The sequence below is a fragment of the Aethalodelphis obliquidens genome, unplaced genomic scaffold (genome assembly GCF_003676395.1).
Source record: "Aethalodelphis obliquidens isolate GAN/ISIS:26980383/991018 unplaced genomic scaffold, ASM367639v1 scaffold20, whole genome shotgun sequence".
Classification (NCBI taxonomy): domain Eukaryota; kingdom Metazoa; phylum Chordata; class Mammalia; order Artiodactyla; family Delphinidae; genus Aethalodelphis; species Aethalodelphis obliquidens.
In genome coordinates this window covers 27,693,589-27,717,136 of record NW_020837964.1, presented here as the reverse complement: position 1 = coordinate 27,717,136, position 23,548 = coordinate 27,693,589, and the positions used below count along the sequence as shown (strand labels likewise).

The 23,548-nt window shown below is 51.0% G+C and overlaps 1 protein-coding gene across 3 annotated transcripts in view; it reads left to right on the top strand.

Annotated features, from left to right (window-relative positions):
- Positions 1-807: 807 nt before the first annotated feature.
- Positions 808-23,548, top strand: part of NLRC5 (NLR family CARD domain containing 5) — a 59,353-nt gene continuing 36,612 nt past the window's right edge. Inside the window, exons 1-17 of one of the 3 annotated variants that reach the window (XM_027119844.1) lie at positions 808-911; positions 1,273-1,384; positions 4,559-4,866; positions 5,672-5,731; positions 9,754-9,822; positions 11,008-12,682; positions 13,829-13,912; positions 14,058-14,141; positions 15,494-15,577; positions 15,700-15,789; positions 16,415-16,474; positions 17,948-18,013; positions 18,511-18,594; positions 19,824-19,907; positions 20,866-20,955; positions 22,276-22,344; positions 23,126-23,194. In XM_027119844.1, the coding sequence (XP_026975645.1) occupies positions 1,365-1,384; positions 4,559-4,866; positions 5,672-5,731; positions 9,754-9,822; positions 11,008-12,682; positions 13,829-13,912; positions 14,058-14,141; positions 15,494-15,577; positions 15,700-15,789; positions 16,415-16,474; positions 17,948-18,013; positions 18,511-18,594; positions 19,824-19,907; positions 20,866-20,955; positions 22,276-22,344; positions 23,126-23,194 (2,996 nt within the window). In that variant the 5' untranslated portion in view covers positions 808-911; positions 1,273-1,364. The remainder of the gene's footprint in view (positions 912-1,272; positions 1,385-4,558; positions 4,867-5,671; positions 5,732-9,753; positions 9,823-11,007; positions 12,683-13,828; positions 13,913-14,057; positions 14,142-15,493; positions 15,578-15,699; positions 15,790-16,414; positions 16,475-17,947; positions 18,014-18,510; positions 18,595-19,823; positions 19,908-20,865; positions 20,956-22,275; positions 22,345-23,125; positions 23,195-23,548) is intronic. The other 2 variants (XM_027119846.1, XM_027119845.1) reach the window with 2 other exon arrangements.

The following is a 23,548-nucleotide window of genomic DNA, read 5'->3' as shown; positions in this document are numbered from 1 at the left end:
CCCAGTCCGTAGGTTGTCTTTTCGTTTTGTTTACAGTTTCCTTTGCAGTACAAAAGCTTGTAAGTTTGATTAGGTCCCATTTGTTTATTTTTGCTTTTATTTCTCTTGCCTTGGGAGACTGACCTAAGAACATTGGTACGATTTATGTCAGAGAGTGTTTTGCCTATATTTTCTTCTAAGAGTTTTATGGTGTCATGTCTTATATTTAAGTCTTTAAGCCATTGAGTTTATTGTTGTGTATGGCGTGAGGGTGTGTTCTAACTTCATTGATTTACATGCAGCTGTCCAACTTTCCCAGCACCACTTGCTGAAGAGACCATCTTTTCCCCATTGTATATTTTTGCCTCCTTTGTCAAAGATTAATTGACCATAGGTGTGTGGGTTTATTTCTGGGCTCTCTATAGAATGTGCCCTCTTGGTGTGGATTGATCTAAAGTCTGGAACTTTGTTGTTACATTCCTCATACTTCGGAGATAATCAGTGCACACTACTCTCATCTTTTGCCTTTCTTCCGTTCTTCCATGTACTTTTTAGCCATCTTTTTTCTTCTCTATTCCTTATTGTTAGATGAGATCTCTAAAGCTGTATTACGTAGGCATTTGTGCCAGAGCATCATTTTATTTTATTTTTTATTGAGATATAGTTGATGTACAATGTTATGTAAGTTACCTGTGTACAACATCATGATTCACAATTTTTAAAGGTTATACTCCATTCATAGTTATTATAAAATATCAGAGCATCATTTTATTGTCCTCTTGGTGAGATAGTGATGGATGCCTCTGGGTTTTCTCATTAAGAAGAATGTTTGCTCTTGATTATTTAAAAACTTCTTCATGACGTATTAAGAGAGAAGACTGCACATGCTAACCTCTTTGGAGTTTTATTAGGAAAGGAAGCTGACATCTGTGGTAAGGATTATTCCATTTTCATCCAATAAATTAGCTGTAATAAGTCTGCTGAATTTGAGGAGGCTGCAGTGACGTCACTAGTCACTGTAAGGAGAATGTTCAAGTTGGAAGAGGAAGAGGGGCATCCTCTGGGCCAGATACGGCGGGAGGTGACACCAGGGAGGGCTGGGCTGTGAACAGTCCAGGGACAAAAAGAATCTTGGTTGGGGAAGAAGAAGATCTGTACCTGAAGACGAGGAGACTGTTTCTGGGTCTCTGTCCTCAGCGGTGTCAGGGGTATAGGGGTCAGTGCCTTCTTTACAGAATTCCTCTTGGAACTTGGAATAATGATGGGGAGAGTGCACTGTCTCCTCTCTCTTAGGGGCCTGTCCTATGGAAAGAACCTGAAAATCCAGCTCAGGGACTCGGCCCAGGAACCCATGAGACCCTCTCTGTGGACATCCTAGAACATCTATGATGAACCAGGAAGCCAGGTAGGTGATTGTTCCCCTTTGCCTCCTCTCTTTCCCTCCCATCCACTCCTTCATCCCCCACCCTCCTACTGCCGAGACTGCAGCCTACTGCTCCCTGGACTGCCCCCAATATAGCAAAGTTACCCTTAGTCACCCTTCAGCATGAGCGTGAGAATCATCAGACACAGAACGTCAGCAAGGACCTGCGTCAGCCTCTACCCTTTCCATGGATGGTGTGACCAAGGCCCTGGCAGAGAAGAGATTTGCTCATATTAAGAGTGTATCAGGGCTTCCCTGGTGGCGCAGTGGTTGAGGGTCCGCCTACCGATGCAGGGGACACGGGTTCGTGCCCCGGTCGGGGAAGATCCCACGTGCCGCGGAGCAGCTGGGCCCGTGAGCCATGGCCGCTGGGCCTGCGCGTCCGGAGCCTGTGCTCCGCAACGGGAGAGGCCGCAACAGTGAGAGGCCCACATACCGCAAAAAAAAAAAAAAAAAGAGTGTATCAGTTAAGATAAGCTAGTGTATGCTGCAGTAACAAACAACCTCCAAAGTCCCCGTGGCTTATGACAACATAAGTTATTTCCTGGTCTCAGTTCTTGTCTAATATGAATTGACTGGGGCCTCTAGTCCACATTATCCTCTTTCCCGGACCCAGGCTAAAGGAACAGCCGAGATCTGGAACTGCTGTGTTAGAGGAAAAGAGAGAACAAGGTGAACTTCTGCACAGACATGACGTGGGTCATTCTTTAGCATATTTTCATTGCCAAAGCAAGTTTCGTGGCCATACCCAGTTTCAAAGGGGCAGGGAGATGCAATCCAACCAAAGGCCTAGAAAGAGAGTGTCTGTGAACAGCCCTAATTCTGTGAACAGAGAATTAGTTACAGAGCTGGGACAGGCACACCCGTCTCCTAACTCTGGGGCTGACGCTCTTTCTACTATGAACCTCTGTCTCCAAGGCTATTTCCCACAGACTTTCACAATGACCAATAATAATATAATGTGCTTTTTCTTCCAGGGATGGTTATTTTTAAAGAGCTTAAGGTCTTACCCCCAGGGGATAGAGCACTCATGGTGGAAACAATGGCATCATGTTAGACTGTCTAGAGGGGAAATTTGAATTTGAAGGACTTTCCCAGAAATTATACCATCCAGGCACTCCTCACTTCTGCCTGGCACCTTGCTGCCCTGGATGATTTCTTTATGGGCCATATGATTTTGGACATTATAGCCCAGAAAAGAAACTGTGCCCTAGGCCATGTTCACATCCTTGTGCCAAGATCACACAAAGGGCAGGGATTAGCCCTTGTCTGGTGCCACCTAGGGATCTCAAGCCTTGGAAATTTACTGGCCTGAGAGGTAAGAAACCTCAGTTCTGAGCCTGGCCCTGCCATGGACTTGTATGATGACCTTGGGCATGTCCTTTACCCTTCCTTGGCCTAGTCTTTCCATCTCTTCAGTGGGGATGGCGATCCCTGCCCATGCCATAGATGTGAGCATGTTTCATGAATTCTAAAGCCCTGTGCCTGAGCAAGGAGTTGTTGCTATTAGTTTAGTTGGGGAAGGATGACCAGAGGGGCTGGGGACATGTGCCCAGTAGGCCTCTGCCGAGGGTCAAGGGAGAAGCTGGGGTCTGAACCCCAGGACACATGGTCTTTGCCCCAGCCTCTGGGAGTTGGTATGGCTGGCCCCTGGGCAGGCCTCCTACCTTTTTCAGAGTTAGAAGTGGAGTCTCTGGAGTTGTGATAATTAGATGAGACACATAAAGCTCGTATAACAGTGCCTAACACATAGTAAGTGCTTTCTGAGTGTTTGCCTCTATTATTAAGGAAATAGTACCAGAAAGTACATTTGGAAATGTTATAGTATATTCCACTGTATTATGGATAACCAGTTAGTTAATCTCTCACTGTTGGATATTTAGGTTGCTTCCAATTTTTTATTTTTTTTATTTTTTTATTTTATTTTATTTTTTTTCGGTACGCGGGCCTCTCACTGTTGTGGCCTCTCCCGTTGCGGAGCACAGGCTCCGGACGCGCAGGCTCAGCGGCCATGGCTCACGGGCCCAGCCGCTCCGCGGCATGTGGGATCTTCCCGGACCGGGGCACGAACCCGGTGTCCCCTGCATTGGCAGGCGGACTCTCAACCACTGCGCCACCAGGGAAGCCCTTTTATTTATTTATTTATTTTTGCTTCCAATTTTTAACTATTAAAAATAATCCTGCAGTGCACAGCTTTGTAACTAAAAATTCTGTGTACCTCCATGATTGTTTCCTAAGGCTAGAGTGTTAGAAATGGAATTGCTGAATCAAAGGGCCTACAGACTTTTTAGGCTTTCACTACATGTGTCCCTTGCCTTATATTAGTACTCCTACCAGCAGGTTGTTTGAGAGTTCCAGTTTAGAAGGGGAGAATTTGCTTAGAGAGAGAGAGGAGATGGTCTGTATTAGCTAGGATTATATTTCACTGTGAATAGCAGAAAGGCCCAAGCAACAGGGGTTTACACTGAATAGAAATGTATTTCCTTGTCATGTAATAGAAATTCAAAGTCAGAGAGTCCAGGGCAGGAAAGCTTTACCCTCCGTCTTCCTCAGTACTGGCTTCTACCTCATAATCCAACATGGCTGCCCAAGTTTCAGTCATCACATCGGCATTCCACCCAACAGGAAGAAACAAAGAATGATATACAACATTTCCGCCTACATCCCATTGGCCCAAATTTAATTACATGGATACATCTAACTACAAGGGAGGCTGAGAAATATAGTCTATTCCATATGACCAGGGAATATTCAGGGGTTCTAGTACTAAGGAAGAAGGGAAGAACAGATTTTGGGGGACAGCTAGTTGTCTCTGCCATGAGCTTAGCTCACACAGAGAGCAGCACAAATGGGTCCATGGAAACAAGAATGAATTAAAGCATCATCAGGGCATTATCCACGGGGGATGAACTAGACCATTCCAGAGCCAATACATAGGCACAGATTAATTTTGCAAAGGATGCAGAAGAAGGAGATTAATTTCTGGGACCGAGCTCTGGGCAACGGCATTGAGACTCCACGGAGAGGACACTTCTTTGTCTTCTGTGTCTGTCTCTTCTCTTCCCCTCAGATGTAGGGGGTGGTTTGTGACTTCCCCTCTTGGCTTCCCCCCAGCTGAGTTGTCCCCCAGCTCACCTGCCTACCTGGTCCCTGCAGGGCCGGGCTGCTCACGGACCCCATCAGCCTCCAGCTGGGCACCGAGAACCTGTGTGGATGTCTCGTGAGGCTGCTCAGCAAAGACCCAGAATGGCTGAGCGCCAAGGTGAAGTTCTTCCTCCCCAACATGGACCTGGGCTCCGGGGACCAGTCCCCAGACCCCACACAGAGGGTCATCCAACAACTCAGCAAACTGCACACCCAGGGTCAGAGCACCTGGCAGGAGTTCATCCACTGCGTGTGCATGGAGCTGGACGTACCACTGGAGCTGGAGGTGCCGTTGCTGAGCATTTGGGGCCACGGAGATGGTAAGAGTGGCCGTGAGAAGTGGGGAGCCAGAGAGGCCCAGGCGAGGCCAGGACCTGTCTGGCTCAGAGACAGCATGGCCAAACCAGGAACAAAATTCCATGTTTCTGCACACCTGCCAGAGCAAATGCCTTAACACCACCAAATCCACTGGGGACCTGGAAGACTCCTCCTTCCACCTTGTACCACCCCAGTTGCCCAGAAAGGCAGGATGCACAGAGAGAAAGGACCAGGTGACTTCTTCCTGCCAGGAAATTCCAAATAGCCTGTAACACCCAAGAGGTTTCTTTTCGCAATGCAGTCAGAAAGTCAGAGAGAGAGCCCTCGGACAACTGCTGCTGCGCAGGCTGACTGAACTCTGTTCTGTCCAGCGAACGTTTCTTGGGCTCTTTCTATTTACACGGCACCGTGGGGAAGCACAGAACATTGAGGGGTGACGGTGTTCTTGGAGAGAAAGTGAGAACTTACTCAAGAACTCTACAAGGCAGAGTGCAGGGCAGGCGGGGAGGCACAGTGTACACATGCATGGATACACACGTACGTGCATGCGCACAAGCAGGCATAAACGCGTGTGCGTGCACACGCATACCTGTATGTGCACAAACCTTTAGAAATGCACACGTGTCTGCCCCCAGCTGCCTTCAAGGCTCACCACCAGCTGTGCCCTCCACAGATCACTGAGTGTAGATGTCTCCCTTGCTGGGAACCCACCCTGAGGGATGAGCCCAGAGCCAGACATGGGGCCAGAGCTGGTCCCAGGGCATCCTAGCACATGCCCATAGCATATTATCTCCTCCCCTCTTCCAGGCTTCCCCAGGCAGCTGGACATTGGCGAGGAAAGCCAACCAGACTCTCAGCTCCACCCTGGTAAGGCCCGGGGCTGGGGAGTGGGAGTGGGGATGAGCACGCGAAGTCCACCTCAAACCCAGAGCAGGCTGGTGGTGGCTGGTCACAGCCGTTTCCCATAAACCAGCCTCCTCATCCTTGGACCCATCTGCACGCTTCCCAGGTCCCTCACCACGACTCCCAGCCTCACCCGCACCCCCTCTCTGCCCCTCAAGGCTTTGCCCTGTCCTGATACATGTTCCTAGGAGTCTAACCTGGAGCCTCCTGGGAGAGTCTGAAGTTGTCAGCCCTTGACCACCGCCAGAATCCCCTCCCTGGTTTCACTAGGGGAAGCCCGTTCTCACTTCCCTGTCCCCAAGCCTCAGGGCCTCGTGCTCCAGCCCCACAGACTCAGGCCCCTCATCATTCAGACACCCGCAGGCCTGACACTAACCCACAAACTGCCGTCCACACCCAGGGAGCCTCTGACTAATTTTCTGACGGAGCGCAGCGAGCTCAGCGATCAGATGGTCCGCCTCACTGATTCATAGGCCACACTCTGTTCAGAATCTTTCTTTTGTTTTTCTTTTTACTGTGGTAAATTACATGGAATCAAATTTACCATCATGACTACTTTTGAGTGTACAGTTCAGTGTATTAAATACACTCACATCATCATGCCACCACCACCATCCATCTCCATAATTCTTTTCATCTTGTAAAGCAAACTCTACCCATTAAACAATAACTCTCCATTCACCCCTCCCCCAGCCCCTGGTAACCACCATTTTACTTTCTCTCTCTATGACTTTAGCTACTCTAAGTACGTTGTATAAGTGGAATCATACAATATTTGTCCTTTTTGACAGGCTTATTTCGCTTAGCATAATGTCCTCAAGGTTCATCCACGTTGTAGCAAGTGTCAGAATTTCCTTCCTTTTTAAGGCTAATATTCCACTGTATGTGTAAATCACATTTCGCTTATCCATTCATCTTTCGGTGGACTCTTGGGTTGTTTCCATATTTTAGCTATTGTGAATAATGCTGCTATGAATATGGGTAAACAAATATCTCTTCAAGACCCTGCTTCAATTCTTTTGAATATATATCCAGGATCCAGGGTCATATGTCAACTCTATTTTTAATTTTTTGAGACACCTCCACAGTGTTTTCCACAGAAGCTTCACCATTTTACTTTCCTACCAACAGCGCACAAGGGTTCCAGTTTCTCCACATCCTCACCAACACTTTTTGTTTTCTGTATTTTTGATAGTTGCCATCCTAATGGGTGTGAGGTGGTATCTCATTGTAGGTTTGATTAGCATTTCCCTAATGATTAGTGATTTTTTTTAATTTATTTATTTATGTTGCACTGGGTCTTAGTTGCGGTATGCGGGATCTTTAGTTGCAGCGTGCAGGGTCTTTAGTTGTGGTGTGCGGACTCTTAGTTGTGGCATGCGGGACATAGTTCCCCAACCAGGGATCGAACCCGGGCCCCCTGCATTGGGAGTACAGAGTCTTACCCACTGGCCCACCAGGGAAGTCCCAATGATTAGTGATGTTGAGCGCCTTTTCATGTGCTTATTGGCCGTTCATATATCTTTTTTGGAGAAATGTCTGTTCAAGTCCTTTGCCCATTTTGAATTGGCTTCTTTGGTTTTTTGTTGTGGAGTTTTAGGAGTTCTGTCTATATTATGGATATTAATCCCTTATCAGATATATGTTTTACAAATATTTTCTCCTATTCTGTGGGTTGCCTTTTTACTCTGTGGGTAGGGTCTTGTGATGTATGATTTAAAAAATTTTTATGAAGTCCAATTTTTCTATTTATTCTTTTGATGTCTGTGCCTTTGGTGTCATCTCCAAGAAATCATTGCCAGTCCCGGTGTCGTACACTTTCATCTTATGTTTGCTTCCAAGAGTTTTATTGTTTTAGGTCTTACATTTAGGCCCTTGATCCACTTGGAGTTAGGTTTTGTATTTGGTGTTAGGTAAGAGTCCAACTTTATTCCTTTGCATGTGGATATCCAGTTTTCCCAGCACCATTTGTTTAAAAGACTGTCCTTTCCCCCACTGAATGGTCTTGGCACCCTTCTCAAAAATCACTTGACCATATAGGTGAGGGTTTATTTCTGGGCTGTCTATTCTATTCCATTAGTCTTTATGTCTGTCTTTATGCCGATACCACACTGTTTTTGATTATTGTAGCTTTGTAGTAAGTTTTGAAATCAGGAAGTGTGAATCCTCCAGTTTTGTTCCTTTTCGGGATTGTTTTGACCATTTGGGGTCCCTTGAGATTCCACATGAATTTTAGGATGGGCTCTATTTCTGCAAAAAAAGGCATTGGGATTGTAATAGAGATTGCATTGAATCTGTAGATCCCTTTGGGTAATAGTGAAATTTTCAACATTATTAAGTCTTCCAATTCACGAACATGTGTTTCATTTATTTATGTCTTCTTTAATTTCTTTCAGCAACATTCTGTAGTTTTCATTGTACAAATCTTTCACGTCCTTGGTTAAGTTAATTCCTAAGTATTTTGTTCTTTTTGATACTACTGTAGATGGAATTAGTTTGGTCATTTTCTTTTCAGATTGTTCATTGTTCATGTATAGAAATGTAACTGACTTTTTTTTTTTTAACATCTTTATTGGGGGTAACTGACTTTTGTGTGTTGACTTTATATCCTGCTACTTTGCTGAATTCATTTATTAGTTTTAACAGCTTTTTTGTGGCTGTCTTTGGGGTTTTCTGCATATAAGATCTGATCATCTGCAAACAGAGATAAGTTGACTTCTTTTTTCCAGTTTGGCTGCCTTTTATTTCTTTTTCTGGCATAATTGCTCTGGCTAGAGCTGCCAGTTCTGTGTTGAGTTGAAGTGGTGAATGCAGGCATCCTTCCCTTGTTCCTGATCTTAGAGGAAAAGCTTTCCGTCTTTGACCATTAAGTATGATGTTTGCTGTGGTTTCAGAACCTTTATTTCTATAGAAATATTGACTTTTTACTTATATCTGTGTATGGCTATAACAGAAAACATCCATCCCGTAATCCTAGCTCCCCAATAAATCAAAACTGTTTGATACCTGGTCCCTCTGTCCCTTATCACTGAGCTGGAATACTTGTCACCTGGCTGTGACCAGGCCTGGTTGATATTTAGCTAGTGAGTCCGTTATTAATAAAAGACTCGTTAAAATATTGAAATACAAGGGAATTCCTTGGTGTTCCAGTGGTTAGGACTCAGTGCTGTCACTGCCGAGGGCCCAGGTCCAATCCCTGGTCGGGGAACTAAGATCCTGCAAGCCGCCCAGTGCCCCCCAATATATCTTACACTGATTCCAGCCCCTCTTCGGGACCCCTGGGTTTCCCTGCAGACCAGCATCTAAAAGTTTAACACCTGGCGGGGCAAGAGACCTGCTCCAGCGGCCGTTCTGATTGATCGCCAGTGCCTGGCTGTAGGAGTGTCCTGCTTTACTTCTTAAAATTCTTCCATAGCCCTCTTTCTTTCTTCCTCCCCTCCTTTCTGTCTCCCCTTCCTTCTTGTTCTCCTTCTTCCTTTCCCAACCTCTTCTGAAAGGTATTAAAGTGACTCTTGAAAATCCATGCAACCAGACAAGAACTCATGAAACTAGTAAGAGAAGTGAGGAAGTTTGGAAGATGTGAAAAAAAGGGGATAAAACACACCGGTACAGGAGGGAGGGCACAGGCCTGACGAAGCCTCGTGGAAGCTCCACTTTTCCAACCAGCAGTGCCCAGAGCTGGGTGCTTTCCAAGCCATTTGGTGCTTGAGGCTGTTGGCTGTGGGCCCTGCTTCCTGCATTCTGGGCTGGGAGATGCCCAGGCCCAGAGCCTCCAGCCCTCTCACTTGGGCCTGGGACCCCTCTGCAAACAGGAACTGATGCTGGTGCAGCCTTTGCCTGCCGTCTGCCTTCACTCAGTCCCTGCGCGTGGATATACTTGTCTGGCTGCTGCCTGTCTGTGGAATGGAGCTCCCTGAAGGTGCTGGCTACCCCCTCAGCCCAGGCCCCCAGACCTCACCCCTTACTCCTTCCTTCATCCTTTCCAGGCCTCAAGCGGCCTCATCAGAGCTGTGGGTCCTCACCTCGCCCAAAGCAGTTCAAGAAGCAGGAGCAAGGTGGGTACCAAGGTGGGGGGGGGGGGCCCGAACACTGGATTGGATTGCCTTGGGGCAAGGACACAGATCCTGGACTCTGTCCCCTGATAACAGGCTTCCAGTCATGGGCCCCCTGACTCTTGTCTTCCAAGCTCCCAGGAGGGAAGAAGAGGAGGTCCTGGGTGGGCAGAGGAGAGAGCTAGGTCTGGCAAGGAAGCACCTTGCCCAGTGGGCCACAGCGGGGCTTCTCCAGAGACGGCTCAGCTGAAGGAGCTCAGAGCATCCCAGCAGGTCGCAGCTTCACCATCCAGGCTTTTCCGGGGATACTCCCATGTCCTCAGGGTTGAGGGAGCTCCAGGGATGTAAACAGCATGACCTCAGAACTGGGCTCCCATTGGCCAGTTTAGGGCTGAGCTGGATAGCAAGGCAGAAGCCTTGAGGGCCCCTGGGAAGACATGGGGGCTGCTGTGGACCGGTCAGGCCGGGACAGAAACTTCTGTCATTCTCCACCAGTTGTCCCACCAGCTGGGAAACCCAGCCCCATGGGGCATAGCCAGAGGATTCACAGCTGGTCAGAGGATTCATATCTGTATAAAATAGGACACTATGTCAGGCGCCCCCCTAGCAGGGGTATCCAGTGTCCCCCAACAGTGGCCCCGGGCCCTCCCCTCGGCCACCCAAGATCTCCCAAATGACCCTGCAATTAAAGTCAACACCCGGCAATGTAGGTATTGACTATTGACCAGCTTCCGCAGTTCCGATTGTCCAGTGCCTGGGCCCACAGCGTGTTAGTGGTCATCATGGGCATCACACAGCTGAAACACTGTGGGGATGGGGGCCGCAGGCAGGTTACTTCGATATCACAGTGAAAGCTTGTTCCAATAAGATACTGCAAAGGAAGTGCCCCCTTTCCCCTCCCCCCATCTCATTGAAAACTTTACACCACTTACATTGTTGCAAAACAAATAGAGCCGTGGTCCACACTTCCCCATTCCTACGTCCCTGTGTAAACGGCTGTCAGAGCCTGTGCTTCTGTAGAGCCAATTAATTCTAGGAATTTGGGGGGCATAAGAGCACCTGTGTGCTCTTGCCGTCCCCCATCCCCATACGTACATGGCCAAGGCTACAGGCTCCCAACAACCTGATACTGTGGTGAGCGGCGCGAGGAGGCCCCCGGCTCTCATGCAATCTCCCTGTCCCCTGCAGAGCTGGCCAAGAGGTACCTGCAGCTGCTTAGGACTTCTGCCCAGCAGCGCTATGCCGACAGGACCCCCAGGCCAGGGCAGCCGCTTGCCTTCCCCCAAGTCTACATCCCTCCAATCTTGCAATGGAGCCGGGCCTCAGCACCCTTCGACGCTCAGGAGGGGGCCGTTACAGGGGACCCCAAGGCGGAAGATGGCACCGACGTGAACATTCGGGACCTCTTCAATACCAAGGCCAACAGGGGCCCAAGAGTGACGGTGCTTCTGGGGAAGTCGGGCATGGGCAAGACCACGCTGGCCCACCGGCTCTGCCAGAAGTGGGCTGATGGGCAGCTGGACCGCTTCCAGGCCCTCTTCCTGTTCGAATTCCGCCAGCTCAACGTGATCACAGGTTTCTTGACGCTACCCCAGCTCCTTTTTGATCTGTACCTGAGGCCTGAGGCTGGCCCCGAGGCCGTCTTCGAGTACCTGCAGGAGAATGCTAACGGAACCCTGCTGATCTTTGATGGGCTGGATGAGGTCTTCTACCCCTGCCCCAGCAAGGAGACTGCAGGCCCTGAGGACCCAGCATCAGCCCTCACCCTCTTCTCCCGCCTCTGCCGTGGGACCCTCCTGCCGGGCTGCTGGGTAATGGCCACCTCCCGTCCAGGGAAGCTGCCCGCCTGCCTGCCCACCGAGGTGGCCACGGTCCACATGTGGGGCTTTGACGGACCACGGGTGGAGGAGTACGTGAGCCGCTTCTTCAGTGACCAGCCATCCCAGGAGGCAGCCCTAGCAGAGCTGCGGGCAGACAGACGTCTCTGGAGCATGTGTGCCCTGCCCGCTCTGTGCCGAGTCGCCTGCCTCTGCCTCTACCATCTGCTCCCGGGCAGCTCTCCAGGCCAGTCTGCGGCCCTCCTGCCCACCATGACCCAGAACTACGTGCAGATGGTGCTAACCCTCAGCCCCCAAGGGTTCCTGCCTGCCGAGTCCCTGCTGGGTCTCGGGGAGGTGGCCCTGCGGGGCCTGGAGACAGGGAAGGTCATCTTCTCTGCAGGTGACATCCCTCCACCCGTGATGGCCTTCGGGGCTGCCCTCGGCCTGATGACCTCCTTCTGTGTGTGCACGGGGCCCGGGCACCAGGAGACAGGCTATGCCTTCACCCACCTAAGCCTGCAGGAGTTTTTTGCTGCCCTGCACCTGATGGCCAGCCCCCAGGTGGACAAAGATACACTCTCCCAACATGTCACCCTCACTTCTCGCTGGGTACAGCGAAGCAAAGCTAGACTGGGCCTCACAGACCACCTCCCCACCTTTCTGGCGGGCCTGGCATCCTGTGCCTGCCGCCCCTTCCTCAGCCTCCTGGCACAGCAGGACGAGGCCTGGGTGGGTACCAAGCAGGCAGCAGTGGTGCAAGCACTGAGGAAGTTGGCCACCCGCAGGCTCACGGGACCAAAGGTTGTAGAGCTGTGTCACTGTGTGGGTGAGACACAGGTGCCTGAGCTGGCTGGCTTCACAGCCCAGAGCCTCCCCCGTCAAATGCCCTTCCACAACTTCCTGCTGACCTACACCGACCTGGCTGCCCTGACCAACATCCTAGGGCACAGGGATGCCCCCATCCACCTGGATTTTGAGGGCTGCCCCCTGGAGCCCCGCTGCCCTGAAGCCCTGGCAGGCTGTGGGCAGGTAGAGAATCTCAGGTGAGAGTAAGGACAGGGGAGCTCTGGGGGGTACCTGGGAACATCCCTGGGAGAGAACTGGACTTTTGGGAGAGCGGAGGCCAGCCAGTCTCGGCAGAACCCAGCTGAGGAAAACTGAGGAAGAATCTTGAATATCAGAACAGATAGGTCCTTCCTTACTGCCCCTTAGCCTGTGACACGGTGAGGAAGGTCCTTGCCTCTCCAGGAACTCTGGGGTCCAGTTAGATCTCCTCTAGTTATGGTTTCTGGATTCAGTCTTTCCCTCTTTTTCTCTCAGTCATGGGCTGGAGCATCTGATCCAGGCTGTGTGATTAGAGCCTCTTTGCTTTGGACAGGGTATTTAACCTCTCAGCTTGAGTCTCTTTATGCCTAAAATGAATCAGTAATAATACCTACTTGATAGGGTTGTTGGGAGAATGAGATGAAATAATGCATGAAAAACACTTCGTGGCACAGTTCCTGGCACAGAGTAAAGGCTCGATATGTGTAGTAGCTAGAGAAAAGTTTAGGCTGCAATAACAAAGAATCCCTCCCCCTCCATATACAGTGGATTAAATAATGTGGTGGTTTTTGTTTTTGTTTTTTTTTCACTCTTATGGAAGACTCAGAGGTAAGTGGTCCAGGTCAGTGGGATGGCTCAGCTCCACATGGCCATGAAGAGACCCAGGTCCCTTCCATGGTTGCAGCATCATCTCCTTGGGCATCTTGATCTGCATGGTCAGAGCTGGGTCACAGACACATCTGTGCTCTGGCTTGGGGGAAAGTAAAGAGAGAACACGGATTAGACATGCCCAATGGGTTAAAGCTCAGTCCTGGAAATAGAGCACATCCTTTCCATTCACATTCCAGTGGTGACAACATAGTCGGAGTCGTATGGTCACACTGAGCTGCAGGGGAGGCTGGGAAACACCAACTCTGGCCGGGAAACCATGTTCCCAGTGATAGCTACAGCGGAGAATGGGTTTTGGTAGACGATTAGCAGTGTCTGGCATAATATGTATTTGTTACTACTACAACAATTACAGCAACAACTACTACTATTGCCATTACTGGATTAAATTCCATCTCTCAGAGGAGGGAATGGGTGATGAACTCTAAGCCCTGCCCACCATTGATCTTCTGCCACTTCGCCTCTTCCCGTGGCAGCTTTAAGAGCAGGAAGTGTGGGGACGCCTTTGCCGAAGCCCTCTCCAGGTGCTTGCCGACAATGGGGAGCCTGAAGAAGCTGGGGTGAGTCAGGGCTTGGGACCGAGATGGATCCTCAGCCGGCGATGCTTGGAACTCTCCTCCCGCCCCTCAACCCTGCACAGGGCAGATTCCTGGTCTGTCCCCTTTCCCATCCCCATTCTTCCCACTATCTTTGCTTACCCTGTAGGTTAGCAGGAAGTAAGATCACTGCTCAAGGCATCAGCCACCTGGTGCAGGCTTTGCCCCTCTGTCCACAGCTGGAAGAGATCAGGTGAGTGATCTCCAGGAGGGCTCGCTGGCTGAGAGGAGGATTCACTGTGCAGGTCCCAGGGCCCCCCTTGAGCCTGGACTGGGTCCTGTATATTCCATTAGGGTCTGACCACTGCTTTTTCAGTGAGACCCAGAGAGGAGAGGCATCCATCCAAGAACTGGGTGGGACTGGATCCAAACACAAGGCTCCCAGAGACCCCAGAGAAGTGCTAATATTTTGGGACATCTTGAAGGATCTTGAGTTTTGAGGGTCCCTCCCTTCTTTCTGTGACCCTGAGAGAAGGCAGGTGCTGTGTGGGTACACATAAAGGCGTGAAACACACACATACGTCCACATTCGTGCACATATGTGCACACACACTTGCCTGCTCACTTAAGTATATGCCACACATACATGCACGTGTGCAGCACACACATGCCTGCACACTTAGATCCACATACACGTCTAAGCACGTATGTATGAATATACGCCTGCCCTGTGTCTGTGACGAGTGGCCTGAGAAGGGTGGGACCAGGGATCCTCCTTAGCATCTGTCCGGCAGGACCACTGCTGCCTAATATGGCACCTTTATGAGATTTAGAGAAGACTCTCCTTCATCCAGGCAGATGCAGCCCAGCAGTAGGGTGCACTGCTTGTCGAGTGGAGCATTAGCTGGGCCAGAGCTCTGCTCTGTCCCCTCTGCTGGGTGTCTTTGTTCATGATCACTCTGGGTGATGGGGGAAAAGATTAAGGTCACTCTCAATAATTAAGAAAGCAAAGTAAATGTCAAGTTCACGATTTCTGATCCTTTGTCCTGACCAAGTGATTACATGCAGAGGCACCCTTTTACTCTTCAGCTGTTTTGTCCCTCTAGCTAGGAACCCAGGCAGGGCCGTTTGTGGACCCCATTTGACAGGTGGGGAATGTGAGGTCAAAAAGGAAAGTGCTTGGCCTAGGGCTTTGGGTGAATCAGGGCCAGAGGTGAGGCTGCAAGCAGCTTCTCCTGCATCCCAGTCTGCCTATCACCTGGGAACCAAGAGGCCCGGTGAACTCAGGCCCCAGGCACATCCCAGACAGAGCCTAGAGAGCAGGGCGCTGGGTCCCCTCCTCCCACCTCATGAGGCCTTCACAGTCCATCATCTGGATCCCTTGGGCCACCAGGCAGAAACTCTCCCAGAGGGACTGAACTGGGATGGAAGTGAGGCCAGCAGAGGGCCTTTCCTCCTAGCTGGGCCTGCTGGATACCACGAACTTCTCGTAGGCCCCTATCTTGTGTCTCCTGCATGAAGGTGGCCACGCCTGTCGCCTGCCACCTGGGGCTCCCAAGTCTCTCAACCCCAAGGCTGAGGGACTGGGCCTCGGTCTCCCTACAGTTTTCGGGACAACCAGCTCAAGGACTGGGACGTGCTGAGCATCGTGGAGGTACTGCCTTGCCTGCCGCGACTCCGGAAGCTTGAGTAAGCTGTCTTTCCACCACCCCTGCCTGAGTGACCTCCCCCTCCTCCCTTGGAGAGCAGAGAGAGTCTGGGGTGGATGGGATGGGGGATTCACTCCTGACACCTTTGCCACAATCATGCAGCCTGAGCCTCAGCAAGGTCTCCGTGTCAACCCTCCTCTCCTTGACGAATGTGGCAGTCACGTGCCCCACCGTCAGGATGCTGCAGGTCAGGTGAGCAGGGGGAATGGGGTCCTGGCCTTCAGGGTCTTGAGAAAAGGAGAGGAGAAAGTGGGGATGGGAAAAGGAGGAGGCCGCTGGTCTGCGAGACCTACGTGTGCGTGCATGAGTCTTGTTTTACTCACATCAGTATCTCCAGAGCCCAGCTCAGTCCTGGCACCTCGTACTCAATAATTAGTGAATGAGTGGAAAGATAAATGGATAGACGGATGGATGGGTGGTTGAGGGAATGAATCAACAAATCTAGGAACAATAGGCAGAGCGGAGGGAATCCTGAGTCCCGTGTTGCTCTCCGTGGTGCTGAACTAGCCAGTTGGGGTCGCGGGGTAGATGAAGTGTAATGCCTCTTAATCCCAACACTGCGGCTCCTATAGAAACTCTCAGCATTCCTAACTTTTGTAATTTTTCTAGCAAAAATTGTTTTCCTGACTTTTTAAAACACTCAGGGTTCGTCTAGCAACGACATAGTCACAATTTTACATGTCTGATATTGAGCACTTATGCCAGTTCTGTTTCTGTGTCGATTACAAAATCAGCTTTCTCTGGATGTTTGGGGCAGCACAGGGTGCACAGGTAGGGCTGGTGTACTGGTTTCACGGCTCAGTGTCTGACCCTGCAGGAAGGCGGACCTCATCTTCCTTCTATCCCCACCCGCAGAGACGGCTACAGAGCTACAAGGGTAAGAAGCTAGGGATGGGGTGGGTTTGGGCTCATTCTGAGAAGCAATCTGGGCTTAGGTAGTTGTGGGGAAAAGTGGCAAAAAGAGTTTAGGAAGAGCTGGAATGCGGGGATTTTTCTTGCTACTGCTCCCCTGGGAAATGACTTACTTCTCAGAGTTGGCCAAGGTCTTAGCTTCCTCTAGTGTCTCTGGACCACATCCAGCTCCTGTGATGAGCGGGCATCATCAAAAGTCTCAGAGTGAATCAGACCCTTAGGGAGGACATGAAGATATGGTGAGACTGGCGATACTATGCAGAAAAAACTCTTCCAATTAAAAAAGGAGGAAGGCAATTATGGTACCAACATCTTAGACTTGTTCTGAGAATTAAATGAATTAACACATTTAAAGTGCCTAGAGCACTGCTGGCATCCAGTTGCCATTCAAGTGCTAGCTGTTCCAGCTGTGCATGGATTCCAGCTTGGCCAGTCCTTACTGGGCAGAAATAGGGAAGTTGCCTTTCCATTAAAGAACTTTCTGTGTTTCCCTCACATCCCTCCCTGTGAGACTCAGAAACACATGAAGTTGTATGTCCTCATGCAAGTCCTTTCCCTGCTCTGAGCCTCAGTTTCCTCACCCATACAGGGATCTGGGAGGACCAATGTCTTTTTACCCTCTGACTGCACAGAGCTATGATGCCCAATACGGTAGCTACTAGCCCACGTGGCTATTTAATTTTATATTAATTAAAATTGAATAAAGTGATCATTTCAGTTCATCAGCCACTTTAGCCACATTTCAAGTGCTCAATGGCCACTGTTGGCTAGTGGCTCCCATAGTGGATGGAACAAATACGAAACATTTCCATCCTTGCAGAGAGTTCTTTTGGACAGCACTGATCTAGAAGTCTATGAAAATCCGTGATGTTCCAGCATCCCTGCAGACCCCGGTCCTCCCCTGGCCCAGTTGGAGAGAACACTTGGTGGTGCCTTGGCTTCCCACAGCCTGCACCCACATGCGGTCCATGCTCCTGGCCTTCTGAACCACAGATGGTACATCTACAAATGGAGACTATGGCATCTTAGACAACAGCAGCTTCTTTTCACTAAGCCTGCACTTTGCTAAGCTTGCCTATGCTGGGCACTTGACCATACATCGTCTCATTCAGTCCTTCGGTCACTATGTGTTGGATGTTGTCATCCCACTTTAGAAAAGAGAAAACTGGGGCTCAGATGGGTGAAGTGACTTACCCAAGGCCATACAGCTATATATGGCAGAGCCAGAATTTGAATAAAGGTCCCAATTGACCTTAAACCTTTTTTCCTGCTGCTTTGCTGAGTAGCACCTTTAGTACCTTCAGGCAACCATCTTTGTTATTCATTCACTGTGGGTCATGCTCTAGGGTCTTCAGTTCCTAGAAACCAAGGGAAGAGGTTTGGTCCCTCAGGCCCTGGACTCTTGAGCCCAGGCCAGTGTTGGATTTGTTCTTGCCAGAGACCCAGACCTATGGGGCAATGCCAACCAGAGGAAAGAGGCTCAGAGGAGAAGCCTGGCACTCAGGTACCTCAGTGGGATGGGATCCATTGCTTTGAGGGGAGGGATATGATATGGGGGGAGGGTCCCTTCGCAGAGGAGGCACGGCAGGGGCAGGGAGGATAAAGGGAGAAGCAGATGTGGAGCGGGGAAAGGACATGAGTAACCCATCCCTGCCTGAGCAAGGAACACTTGTCATAACAACAATAATAGCTGTGATTTAATGGGCCCTTGCTCTGTGCTTGGCACTGTAGTATTTTCTATCCATTGCCTCACTGTGATTCTTTTGAAAACCCTGCAAAGTACACATTATTAGTCCCATTTGATAGAGGAGAAAACTGAGTCTCAGATAGGTTAGGTGCCTTATCGCAGGTCACCCAGCTACTGAAAAACAAGGCCAAGATTAGACCCAGGTCTGCCGACCCCCTGGCTGCTGCAGCTCCTTCCTGGTAGCCGCACTCAGAGCTTCAGGAGGCATAGCGTAACTTCTTACCTTGAGCCTCTCGGCCCTACTCCCGCCGCAGGCTCCAGAAGTGTCAGCTCGGGGTCCGTGATGTGGAAGTGCTCCTAGCCCAGCTCCGGGAAGGTCCACACCTGGATGAAGTGGAGTGAGTATGATGGGGAGCGCTGGGACAGGAGACAGAAAGGGAGGGCAGGGCAGCGTAGGCAAGGCCTCAGCTTTGGGTGGACGGTGTGGGGAAGGGCATGCTGCTTCATTAAGAATTTGGGGGAATCAGATCATCCTAACAGCTCCCATTATTTAGCACCCGTCCTGTCCCAGGTGCTTTCACATACATCCTCTTGTTTAATCCTTATATCTCTATGATGGAAGTACTGTTACCATGTGCATTTTATAGTGGAGGAAATTAAGCCACGGAAGGGTAAATTTGCTCAAGGTCACAAGGCTAGGAAGAGTCTAGGCCAGGGTTCAGGCTCAGACAGTCTGGCTCCTGGCCTCATCCTCACTGAGATCTGCGAAGCAGAAACCTCATCACGTGTAGTCTTGTCTTCCAGACCACAGCCCTCAGGGTCCCCTCACGCTGTCTTCCTCCCAGAGTAACATGAGATGACCTTCTCTTTTTGGGCTGGAGAAATTCCCATGATGTCCAGCTCCTGAGCAGAGCCTTTGAGAGTGGGCTTTGGGGATTGGTGGAGGTCCTGTCATGTCACTGGGAAGGGACCCCTGCCACGGTCATCTGAGGAAATCAAATGGGCATGAAGGTGGGGTGATGAAATGCCATCATGTATTTTGAGTGGCCCCACCCTAGGGCAAGATGGACGGGGTGAGCGTTGCCTTGGTGACCAAAGCTTGAGCCTTGACCTTGTCCCATTGGGAGAACCAAGACAGGATTAGAAGGTGGTTTTCACCCAACTCACATACTTCCACCCACCTCGGCACCACCAAGCCTGTCCCTCCCCCAGTTTTCTCACCAGCAGGCAAGCCTTTCCTGGTCCCCAGACTTGATCAGATTTCCCGATGAGCGTGGAGCTCACCACAAGAAGTAATTATGTAGGTTGCAGCATAAAGAAACAGTTGAGGATGGGGCCTTGAAGTCAGGCTGCCGGAGTTCAAATCCCAGGCCCAACTTTGAGCAAGTGTTTTAACCATCGGTTAACTCATCAGTAAAATGAGGATAATAATAGTGCCTACTTCACAGGGTTGTTATGAGGATTAAATATCCAATAATTGTAAGAGCATCTAGGACAGTGCCAGGCATGTGGTACACAATCTTTCAACGTTCATTATAATTGAGTCTCATTTGTTGGAGGGATGCTTTGACTGTGTGAACGCTGAGGGTGGAGGGGCAGCACAGGACATCAGACCCCTCTGTCTCAGCCTCTCAGGGAACCAGCTGGAAGATGAAGGCTGTCAACTGATGGCGGAGGCTGCACCCCAGCTGCGCATCGCCAGGAAGCTGGAGTGAGTCGCCCACCCCACTGTCGACTACCAGGGAGGGCCCAGGAGAGCCCCAGCTGGTCCCCACCGCCCCTGGTCCCCGTGCCCACAGTCACCAGAAACAGTGCTGCTTCACCGGCCAGCTCTGCTTTCTCTCCCAGCTCCAGCGCAGGCGGAGTGGTTCAACCATGCCTTGCATGCCTCTGGCATGAGCTACTTTGTTCCAGTTATTAAAATCCCTTGAACATGTAGAACGTGTTCACCATACATCAGTAGCTTGTATTCCAGTTTGTCCTGACAACGGCCCCGGGGTGGGGTGGGACGCGGAGTTGTACTGGGGCAGCGCTAGGGTATTGGGTGGATGGGTGCTGGACTGTTGGAGTGGGAAGTGGTACGGCGGGATATGGTTTTGGGGTGAAGGGGTGGGTCGTTGTGGTGGTGGAATGAGAAGAAAGGGTAATAGGCTATTGGGTGTGCTGTGGTGTTGCACGGTGTGGGCTAGGGGTGCTATTGGGTGGGGGGGATACGATGGGGTCTTAGCGTCAAGTGGGAGTGGGAGTGGGGGAGTGTTGAGGTTAGGGTATCAGTGGTTTGGAGTCTTGGCTTTGCATTTAGACCCTGGCTCTGTCACTCAGTAGCTTTGTGACCCTGGGGAGGTAACTTCCTATCTCTTGGCCTCAGGTTCCCCATTGGTAAAATGGGATTAAAATGGTGAGTTTTTTTCAGACCAGAAAACTGAGGATCAGAGAAGCAAAAACAGTGAGTCAGCTCTTACTGCTCCAGCTGGAGGACCTTATTCTCTGTGTGGGGCAAGAGGTCATATGCTTCATGGCTCACCCTTTAAGACGCCCTGGTTAAAGACCCAGGACATTCCAGGAGTGACAGCCAGCCAGCTGCTGAGCCAGGAGGAGGCGGCTCGAGCTGTGTGGCGCTGGGGACTCCAGCCGCCTGCTAATGGCCGTCTCTCTCCTCCTCTCCGCAGCCTCAGCAGCAATGGGCTTTCTCTGGCCGGAGTGTGCCGTGTGCTGAGTGCAGTGAGCATGTGCCGGACCCTGGCAGAGTTACACGTCAGGTAGGGACTCCCAGTGGACCACCATCACCCACTCTTACCTCTAGCGTGGAGCTCTTAGGCTCTCCTGTCGTTCTCTCTAAGTCCTTGGAATTCTTTCTGGCCCCAGGCCTTTGAGACCTGTAGAAGATGCTAGTGCCCCGCCCAGACCCCCTTTACAGCTGGGTACCCCGTTCCCAGCTGCTGTGGGTGTTGGCTGCGCACAGCTTATACCTCCTCCAGAGAAATGCCCTGGGCCGCTAAGAGCCTGTGATGCCTGGGAGGTTACACACCCCCTTATCCTCCCAGCCAGGAGTGGCCAGTGACAGAGGCAGAGGTGTAACCCTCCGGCCCCCTTACCTCCGGTGAGACAAACTTTTAGTGCTATTGACGTTACCAAGTCCAAGCTCACTCTGCTCGCCACTCAACAGGCCAATGAATCAGAGACGAGATGTTGAGGCAGACCGAGAAGATGGCAGACTAGTGTCTCTGAGAAACCATCTTATTGGGGTTTGGGTGCCAGTTTCTTTTATAGCACAGAGAGGGGGAGGAGATGAGGAAGTAAAAGGGCCATAAGTTTTGCAAATATCCCCTGGAATGGCCAGCCTTGGGGAGGGGGTGTGTTAATTTCTTCTCTCCTGCAGCCAGCCACAGGTGGGCGGGGTCAGGATACTTCCCTGAACAAAGGCACTTTGGTTTAACATTCAGGCAGAGGGGCAGGGTTCTCCAAGGCAGGCCACTATGTACAGACAGTATCCTTTTAGTGAACAAAAGCAACGGGAAGCAAAGGTTAAAGTAAAAGAAACAGATCCAACAGGTAGTCAGATTTGGCTCTTCTGTGTTGCATTCATGCTTCCTGTGGGATCAGGCTGAGGACCTGCCCTGTTCTGCTTCCCTCGGTCCCTGAGATCAGACCCTCAGTACATCATGTACACAGTGACCAAGTGACTCTGCTTCTAAGGGAACCCGACCTCAGACAGGGCCCAACCTTATTTCTGTAAGTCTCCGCATTCAGTCTGGGCAGCTGAGGACAGATGCTAATTAATGTCAACACAGTCCCCACCCATAGGGGCTCTCCTGCTTTAAACACCCCTTAAAGGAGGAAAGAGAGACCAGATTCACCCACGCGGTGGTACTAGGGCCCTTGGTTCACTGTATATAATGATTCAGTAAAGGCCCCTAGGGCATTCCAAATGACACTCCATTCACTTCTAGGAATTTATAATGAAGAAATCACGTGACTGTGCAAACACTTTAGAGGTCCCTGGAGGCCAGGCTAGAAATAAGACTTAGCAGCAGCTGGGCCCCCCAGCAGCTGCCTCCTCCCTCCTCTCCTGTCTGCAGCCTGCTGCACAAAACTGTGGTCCTCAAGTTTGCCCCAGAACCGGAGGAGCAGGAGGTGACCCAGAAAAGGTAGGGCCAGGACCATCCCCTCCTTGACCGCCACCGCTGGACAGTGTAACTCAACAGCCGGGGGGACCTTGACAAATTCACAAAGGCACAAGCAGCCAGCAGGCTTGGCAGGGGATGAAGCCCTAAGGGGAGGCTCAAAGGACAAACTGCCTCCCCATTTCCCAAGTGGTACCTGAAGAGAGCCCTGGGATGCCAGATGCAGACAGCAGACTGGGGCAGGGGTGGGGTAGCCAGAGAGCTACGCGTGGGAGACGGAGGCCCTTCAGCCTAAACCCAGAGGATAGCCTGGCATGTAGCTCTGATTCTGGTCAGAACTTCTGGCTCCCTTTGGCACAAGGACCCTTTAGAGGGTGTTTGCCTCCACCAGGGTGCCTTCCTGGATTGCCCCAGGCCAGCCCCTGAGCAGAAACTCAGCTCTTTGCTCCTCAGTGTGCACCTACGATCTCTTCTGTAGGGTCTGAGCTTTAGAAGGCTTGCTTGCAGCTGACATTTTTGAAGGCACTGCTGGTGATGAGATTAATCCTAAGAGCCAAGGTTAACTGAGCACTTACTATGCACCAGGCAGCAAACTAAGACAATTCACCTATGTTCTCCCAGTACCAGGCTAAGTGATTTGTCCCAGGTCACACAGCCAGGAAGCCGAGAAGCCCAATTGGAACCAAGGTCTGACTGTCCCCAGGTCTCATATAGGGATTGAATGGTGGGAAGTGAGTCTAAGGCTGGAGTCTGAGGCAGTGGATGAGGTATCTGCTCAGCATGGCCTTGGTGTGTGTCCCTCCAGGGCTGCGTTTCCTGGCAGCCTTACGTTCCAGATGCCCTCTGATCTGCTCCCGTGCGCCCCAAGGATCAGGTACCGTGATGGCCTGCGGGCCCCGAGCATGGTTCCCGCCTCCCCCCTTCCTGGGCACAGAGCCTGTCCCGGGTCCCCAGTGCCAGGTGCCCCCTGGAGGACACAACCTGCTGTCATGTCCTGGTTTTTCTGCCTCCCACCTCCCCTGCCCAGCCCACCCCAGAAGGGGCTCACACGGCAGACCCCCAGTCACCTTCCCTGCCCACGGTTCCCACCCCCCTTAGCTCCCCCATCCTCCAGTAGCTGAGGGGTTGTGGGAACTCTGGACGGAGAAAATGGGGAGCACGCGGCCCCTTCGTTCCTGATCCTGGGGCCTAGGCCTGGGGACTCAACTCAACCTCCACAGGGCTGCCA